An 8732-nucleotide genomic window follows, 5' to 3' on the forward strand; every position below is an offset into this window, starting at 1 on the left:
CACAATTTACTTCCTCTCCCTTCACTCCACCCTACAGACATTCTAGAAAGAGAAATGTTTTTTAATTGTGCCTAATACTATGCTCTACATAATTTTATGTCATCCCTCTACAGGCAACGAGCATACTTAGGGATTAGTACAGAAACCATACGCAGTTGCTGTAAAATAAGTATGTGGGAATATGCAGATTGCCTTTAAGTACTGTTCTCTGTTATTTGCTTATCCATTTCTGAATTTATGACTGACACCTCGCTAAAAAGTAATTTATCTCCCATCAGGTTAATTTAGGACTTATATTGCAAATAACACTCGACAGTTACATATATTGAGCTAATCAAATGTAGGCAATTGTTCTGTTTTGCTGAAAAGAGCACTGTATGTTACATAAAAATATAACATAAAAGAAATCTAAAGACATGTAAGAAAAAAGAGTTGGATGTACATTACACTGTCCTGTTGGGGAACATGCTCTTTACACTATCTTATTCTTAGTATGTGACTTCCTGCTCTCCTCTATTCCCCTCCTCACATCACAACACCGTCACTGTCACATGCAGCCCCATCCTCACTAAGATAAACAGTGGACAAATCACTGCCTCCTGCGGGATCAGGTTCACGCATCTGCTGTTGTTAATTTTACACATTCTGATTGTCCGACTGACTAGAGGTCCTTCTATCTCCGCCCACTTCAAAATGTTATACACCCTTCATCATCATCATCATCATCACCATTTATTTATATAGGGCCACTAGTTCCGCAGTGCTGTAGAGAGAACTCACCCACATCAGTCCCTGCCCCACTGGAGCTTACAGTCTAAATTCCCTAACATACATACACACACAGACACTCTGGAGGGAATATAATTCCCCTCAAAGTACCGCCGCATTATAAATATTACCGTTATTATTGTAATATTAACCCGTTTTTTTGCTCGCAGCTCCAAAAAGCCGGCATTAGAACTACCGTAATAACAGTAATTACGCGCACTATTACCGTAATAGCAGTAATAGTTTTAGCGCGGCGGTGCTTTGGGGGGAATAGAATTCCCCCCACAGACTAGGGTCAATTTTGATAGCAGCCAATTAACCTACTAGTATGTTTTTGGAGTGTGGGAAGAAACCGGAGCACCCGAAGAAAATCCACGCAAACACGGGAAGAACATCAAACACTGCCCTAATAAGAAGGAGATAGTGATTGAATACAATGATGTGCTCAGACCCAAGTCAAATAATTCACAACATCAAAAAAAAACTATAATCCAAGCATTATTTCCTCATAGAATTCTCTTTTAAACATGCTTATAATATGTTGTAATATATAATAGAGTCTATTTTTCTTGTTACATTTTTCTCCCCCTAGTTGCTTTTTTTTACTAAATTGAGCAACTTGCATTTTCTTTGTTGGGAGGTCTGATGTTGCCTTTCAGCAGTTGTTCTTTTTTTTTGGCTAGAAATCTGGTTAAGTTGTTCAGTCAGCTTTGTGGCCCATGAATTTTTTGTTGATTATACCATGCTTTATTGTTGTCTAATTAAGTATATTATAAATAATTAATAATAGCTGCTAAATAAAGGGGCGCTTGCCTAACGTCATAAAATTACACAGTGTAGGAGTGGGAGTGTGCCGCAGCTTGGTAGGGTATTACGAGTGGCAAGCAACCCCAGTTGCGTTCCACTTGTAATACCCTACTGAGCTGCGAGCAGTTCCTGCAGCTAGCTAACTGCTTGCGCCACCTAATTCCTGCTGCACAGCTTTAGCCCTGTTTTGACATGTGTTACGTCTACGCCTCACTGCAACTAGGATGTATTTACATGGTCACGCCTTCACAATTCCATGTTCCTCCCATTCGCTCGTAGTGAGTTGCAAGCTGTCGCACGTGTTAATTGCATCCAAGATGCAGGCGGATTTGGTGCTTTCTGCACATGCGTGAGTGTTTTTTTTTTTAGATGCGCCTAAAACCGACTTTGCGTCCGATTCTAAATGAGGTTCAATGTGGCCAATTCAATTCGGCCACGTTAATCTAGGAATATTGTGGCCTGGGCACTATTACCGTTTGTATAATACTTTTAACGCAGACTTTTGCACGCAGAAAAAATCTGGGTTCAAATTACTGTATTAATGGTAATACTATTAGCGCCACGTTATTCCTAAAATCAATGAATTAATTGTAAATACTCAATCTGTTTGCACAGTCATAGCGACTACAGTTCACCATCTTCATCAATTTATATAGCACCAGCAAACTCCTTAGGAACTACACATGGGCTAAGTAGCAGCAAAATATTATTGCTGGGATGTTGGTTCCAATCTTGCAGAATTGCATTCCTCTCTCTATTTGTATAATTGGATTTTGTGGAATTTATAGTCTACGAATAGAGCTGAGTCAATGTCCATTCATTCTGCTGTGTGGGGTGGTTAGGATAGTATTGGGAAAACTTAAGGCCAAATTGCCGTGGCAAAACGCGCAAAATTCTGCTTTCACTACCAAATTATCATCAAGAAAAAGATTTCTAGGAACAGATTTCAAAAAAGTGTTCTCTAATTACAACTTCTCTATAATGACATACTAAATGCTAAAAGTATCAAACAAAGCAAAATGATGAACACGGACAATGGGGACATTTCTTTGCTTGTGGGGAAAACAATTGGCTGTATTGTTAGATCCGTGCTTGGAGTCAAAAGAAAAGGAGCTCATCTTGTAAGAGTGTGACAATGGGATGATAAAACTTTACCTAACGCTGTGATAGGCTTCTGCACATGCCCGATTGTGATGACTGATAAGAGAGAAATGGAGGTGAATAAAGGAGACTCGTGAGTTAAAATGAATAGAACTGGCCAGCAGCTAAAAGGTATATTAATTGGTCCACATTTGTACACGTTAGTAATTTCCTGGAGATGAAATTAAATCATCTCTATGGATTGTCGTTGAAGCAATCTACATGAAGAAATTTCTCCAAAGCAACACTGCATAAAGTCATTTAGAACAATAATAACTCATATTATTAGGGACAATGAAACGACGTTTAATCCATATGTAACATAAACACTTACAAATGTTACTGTGTCTAATGAGAATGTTTTTTTTTATGGTACAATGTTATCATCCATAAGACTGTAAGACCTCATTAATTCCCTTTACGTTTTTTTGTGTGTGTCTTGGTACAGTTATAAGTTAATCACTAAACGTAATATAAAATAAGGGCAGGTAAATGATAAAGGATTATGATTGAAGCGCGGGCGTTCAAAGATCTACTTTCTGTAAAGGCTTTTGACAAAGCCTTTGCTTTAATAGTTTATTTTAAGCCAAAACGTTGTCATTAGTAAATAACAAAGTGACTGTAAAATAACAATCATTTAGCAATCGACCAAGCGATCTAACATTACATGTGTTCTTTCATGGTGGTAACACAGCTAAGCAGTGCATGGAGACTAGTGCAGCTGCAAAGCATCGTTAGTCAGAATGCAGATAATTTTTGACACATTGTTACTTAAACCCGTGATTATGATAAAGATGCGGGTCAGGAATGCAGTGAGCCAAGACAAGTAATAGAGGAGACGACAGTAAAGTCCCGCTGGGTTTTCTCTACACCATTCCAAAAGGGTTGTGGGTGTAATAGAAACGCAAACAAAAGTCTGACCATGCGAATTTTTATTTAACGTTTGGTTCAGAAATTATCATTTGTTTTGTGCACAAATTAAAAACTGACTGACTCCACAGAACTGTATGTCGAATTTAAGTGAGCAGTATCGAAATTCGTATCTGTAAAACGTAGTGATTTAGCACTTTTATTACACCTCCACTAATTAAAATTAACCATCAACTATATACTAGTAGAAAAAACATATACAAGAAATGCCAATCTACCATTTTGATCAGCCACAGCATTTCAGTTTCAACACCAAATAAAACACACCTTGCCAAGGTAGGTTGCGAATATTATAGATAACATAATTGTGTTTTCCTTTAAAAATATAATAGCTGTTTTATTTTTACATATTAATATAAATGGATGAAATGCACACACTTTGTATCATTCGTGTTAAATAAAGTGTGTTACATTTTAAGTGAACGAATTCTAGAGCTATCCAGTACACATAGTGGTGTTTCCTCTTCAAAGGTGGATTACAAATCTAGACTGAAGGAAAAGCGACGATTGTTTTCACAACATATGTTCTGTTATTTCTAGTGAGGATCACTTAATGAGTGGATTGCGGGTACTTTGCATTATTGTGTCCTGTCTATGGCACATTGCCCATTTATGGGTAGAAATCTCATAATATCCAACAGGTTCTAAAGACTTGGGCTACATAACATACCATTGTGAATCCGATACTTGTAGAAGGGAGCAATTAAAGTATTAACTAAGATCCATCTGCTGCTCAGCTCTTGTACTCAGCCTTTCCTTTGTTTGGTGCTGAGGAAATAATGAGAGAAAACTAGTAAAACATAAAAGGGAATAGACACCTCTTTGTGTTGGTCCAGTTTAGAAACATTCATCCTATAGATTTCCTGCAGCGCTTGGAGACTTTCCTATTATTCTCCCTTTAGTTCTTCAGTCCAGTTTCTCTCCACTCCATGAGACCCCAAGAGCTTGCAATTTCCTTCCAAACAGCGTCCAAAATCCCCTGGCCTGGTGATTTCATGAATGCACAAAATTATATAAACTGTGTCCTCCATGATAAGCACATGGAAGATACACTTATAGTTAAAAATAAATACTAAGCTTTTTTTGTGTGCCCGATATTTTATCTGCAGAGATTTTTACGATTTTATTGTAATTACATATATGAGTCCCCAAATAATGCAGCCTGTTTTGGAGCAATATGTCTGTTGTATTGAGTAAATGCACAGAACCAGGGTGTAAACTCGGGGCTACAGAATGAGAGGGTAGTATTGTAGGATAACCTCTCTGGCTCATACACTGCCCAACAAAGAGCTTTTTTGGCTTCAGCAGAGAAAACTCAGTGCTGCGTAATTTCAATGAAACTTTTCAAACATACAGCTACGATACATTACACACAGGGGCACCAGCCTCTTTGTTAGGATCTGAGCTGCATTCTGGGGCTATAATTAGTACAGGAAAACCAGTACTTGCTAACCTTCAATTATTCTATCACTGACTATTAAATGAACATCACTAAGATTTGAAGTTCTTTATTTGAGCAGAATACCAAGTATGCTTTCGTGTGCACCTTTATGTGATTCCAGTGTCAAATACAAAATGTAAACTGTGGTGTCCACATTCCCTTCTTTTTGACAGTGAAAAAGTCAAATCCGTAAGACAGTGAGATGGTACAGACTTAACTTGCCGAATGCTGTGTGAGAGGGGTCAACTAAGTACTGTTAGCACATATGTGTTCAGCAGGGCAAAGCAGTCACTTGTCAGAGACTCCAGACAGATATCAGGAGAAATACACTCTAAGGAGGCTTATTTGTTAAATATAGAGCGACAGCCTGCCCCAAATAGACTGCCTCTGCCTTATTTATCCCAAATGCTCTGCTTCCTAGATGATGTCATGCAAAGGCAAGACAAAAAATGTATCTCAGATCATTGCTGGCCCTTAAGTCTTTTAAACTGTTGAACAGATTGCATAAAGGAAAGAGACGCCCCCTCCCTCTCTGGGCGGGTGACTCTTATCTCCAATAAAAGTAGTCGCGAACCCCCCCCCTCACAATACACACACACCTCCAAAAAAAAAAACTTTCTCTGTTGACTGTTGGAAACGAATTGAGCAATTATCTAGTTTACCTTCTCCTCTTGGAAGTTAACGATTGGCGAGATCTTTACTGCGTTATTGACACAACACATCCCATTGAGCAGGCCTGGTAGCAATAAGTAGTGATTGCTCCGGTGTCATTGCTGCTCCGTGTAATCTGTCATGGATTGGCACCTGTCCACTAGGTTGTTTATTGCGGAATTGTACAGCACCATGATGATGATGATGATAATGAGTGTCCCACTCCCTGCAGATCAGTGACAAGAAGGGAAGGTGACGTCTTGGAAAGAAGACATACCATTCAGCAGCCAAGTGCGCGCAAGACATGGACAATAGTCTACAGCACAGAGGAAATAAAATCTTTACCAGCCAGGCAGCCAGAGAACATCTGACCACCAGAGTCAACATGATCAGCAGTTCCAAACCACTTGCTTTCTCTATTGAGAGAATTATGTCAAGGACTCCAGAACCTACATGTCTCCCTGTACCAAGTTTACTACAGGGCTCTGTGCACAAGGGGGACCAGAAGCAAGCACTTCACATTAACTCCTCTTCCATCCCCTGCATGATCCCCTTCGTACCAGTTACCTATGAACATTGTCCTAAAATTGGGATCACAGGTGATGAGCTAAGAAAGAGTCACCAGCAGTCTCCATCCTCCTTTAGCTGCAATGAGCTGCTTAACTGCGCGGTGACTTTTAAAGGAGATTTTGCCCGAGATGCTTTTCCACTTCAGCAGTACAAACTTGTCCGACCTCGTGTGGTAAATCACTCTTCGTTTCATGCCATGGGAGCAGCTTTGTGTTATTTTAACAGAGGCGATGCCCCCTGCCATCCTTCTGCCAGTATAAACATCCACCCAGTTGCCTCATATTTCCTGGGCTCACCCTTACACCAGCCACAAAAATCATACTTAGCAGAGAGAAACAAATTGGTTGTCCCATCCGTGGAGAAGTATCCCTCAGGTGTGACTTTCAAGGACATTTCCCAAGCCCAGTTTCAGCACTACATGAAGGAAAGTGCTCAGACACTCTCCGAAAAGATTGCTTTTAAATCCGCAGCCAAATTCAACAGCGCTTCTCCAAATAATAAGCCAAAAGTTTTCACGTGCGAAGTTTGTGGAAAGGCAAGTAAAGTGCTTGTAGTTCCCCCCCCCCCCATAGCCAAAATGCATTAATCATTACGCATGCTGATAAATGTATATTTGTTTTCTCTTTCAAAGGTGTTTAATGCGCACTACAATTTAACTCGCCATATGCCAGTACACACAGGCGCAAGACCGTTCGTGTGCAAAATTTGCGGCAAAGGATTTCGGCAAGCTAGTACTCTCTGCAGGCACAAGATCATCCACACACAGGTACAGTGCAAATATGATGACTATACAGGTGCAATGAGTATGCGTTAAGATATAACTACCTTGCATTTTGAAACACATCATGTTAAATCAATGCAGACCAGATAAAATAAAATTGTTGAGCAACACAGATATTAGCGTAGTTTTAAATCGGTGACTTGCAATATCTGTATTATTTCTATTTACATCCACAGAAACACACAGAATCGAAAATGTCTGACAATGCATGCAAGCTGGCAGACGAATTCTTCTTACTTTATATAATGTATAATGTTAATATAGGTGATACTAACTTCGGAAAGTAAATAATGTTTGCTGTATTTCAATTCCCACAGGAGAAGCCACATAAATGCAACCAGTGCGGGAAAGCGTTTAACAGGAGCTCCACGCTGAACACGCACACGAGGATCCACGCAGGATACAAACCCTTTGTCTGTGAATTCTGTGGCAAAGGTTTTCATCAAAAAGGTACATCTGGCCAGATATTCAGTTTTCTTCTTCTGTTGTTATAATTTAAAAGATAAAAGTTTTGTTGTACACATCCCAAATGTTTTTATTCAGTGGCAGTTCATGCACGAGGGTTAATTGTGTTGATGACGCCTATATTTGATGTTGATCTCCAAGTAGCAATACTTAAAATTACTGTGAAAAGGAGAAAATTGGTGGGTTCAGCGATGGAAAGTGATCACTTGTATTTTGCAACAGCTGGCACACTGAAAGTGAAAAGGGTCCTTGTTTGTTCCAGGTAATTACAAGAACCACAAGCTCACTCACAGCGGGGAGAAGCAGTTCAAGTGCAATATCTGTAACAAGGCATTTCACCAAGTCTACAACCTGACTTTCCACATGCACACTCACAACGACAAAAAACCCTTCACCTGCCCCACCTGTGGCAAAGGATTCTGCAGGAACTTCGACTTGAAGAAACATGTGCGCAAGTTGCATGATGGCAACACCTTGGGGCCACCCGTGTCAAGCCCAGCTGGGCAGGAGAAGATGCTACAACCTTCCAGGGAGCAGCCCCCAGCCAGCCAGAGCCCCGAACTACAGAAAGGCATTTACTGACAGCGAAACACCTTATTTACTCTTTATTTTACGCTCCTATAAACAAAAAGCCAAAGCAGTAGAAGGAATCTGGTGAAATCCAGGTTGGAGAGTTTGGCATTTTGGATTTGAGGTTGGTCCAATAGTGCTTTGGATGAAATGTTTACAATCTCTTGGTTGCTGTACCCGGGGTAATTGGTTCACTCCGAGGTTTTGCATGCACATATTAATTATTATTTGAGTATTATGCTCCAATTTTCCACTTGTAATTTGTTATTGGACTATTTTTGTTTGTGTGCTTTGCAAAGGTTCTATATTGCTGGTATTACAGCTTAAGAGAGGTGAAAATATTATTATTTCTGTATATCTGACGTATTTATTTGGATATGTATGGTCCTTTAAGGAATGCTGCACCACTTTAATAATTCTATTTATTGTAAATATATACATACATAAAAGTATATTCCCGTTGTGTTTGTCCAACGCTCTCTCAGATGCCTGTTTTTTTTTTTTCTGCAAATCTTGTCCAAAGTGCAGAATATCTTCTATATTGATAGAGCGTTCTGATGTTATGTATGACTTTTATTGCACGTAAAATAAATGGTTTAATTGTGGTTA

General features: G+C 39.5%; 1 protein-coding gene across 1 annotated transcript in view; it reads left to right on the plus strand.

The window, feature by feature from the left end:
- The first annotated feature begins 5608 nt into the window (after window positions 1-5608).
- Window positions 5609-8732, plus strand: part of FEZF1 (FEZ family zinc finger 1) — a 3382-nt gene continuing 258 nt past the window's right edge. The window contains exons 1-4 of the mRNA XM_075205291.1: window positions 5609-6842; window positions 6939-7073; window positions 7406-7538; window positions 7816-8732. The exon at window positions 7816-8732 is cut by the window's right edge and continues 258 nt beyond it. Coding sequence (XP_075061392.1) covers window positions 6042-6842; window positions 6939-7073; window positions 7406-7538; window positions 7816-8135 — 1389 coding nt within the window. The 5' untranslated portion in view covers window positions 5609-6041 and the 3' untranslated portion in view covers window positions 8136-8732. The remainder of the gene's footprint in view (window positions 6843-6938; window positions 7074-7405; window positions 7539-7815) is intronic.

This window comes from Mixophyes fleayi, chromosome 4 (assembly GCF_038048845.1).
Source record: "Mixophyes fleayi isolate aMixFle1 chromosome 4, aMixFle1.hap1, whole genome shotgun sequence".
NCBI lineage: Eukaryota > Metazoa > Chordata > Amphibia > Anura > Limnodynastidae > Mixophyes > Mixophyes fleayi.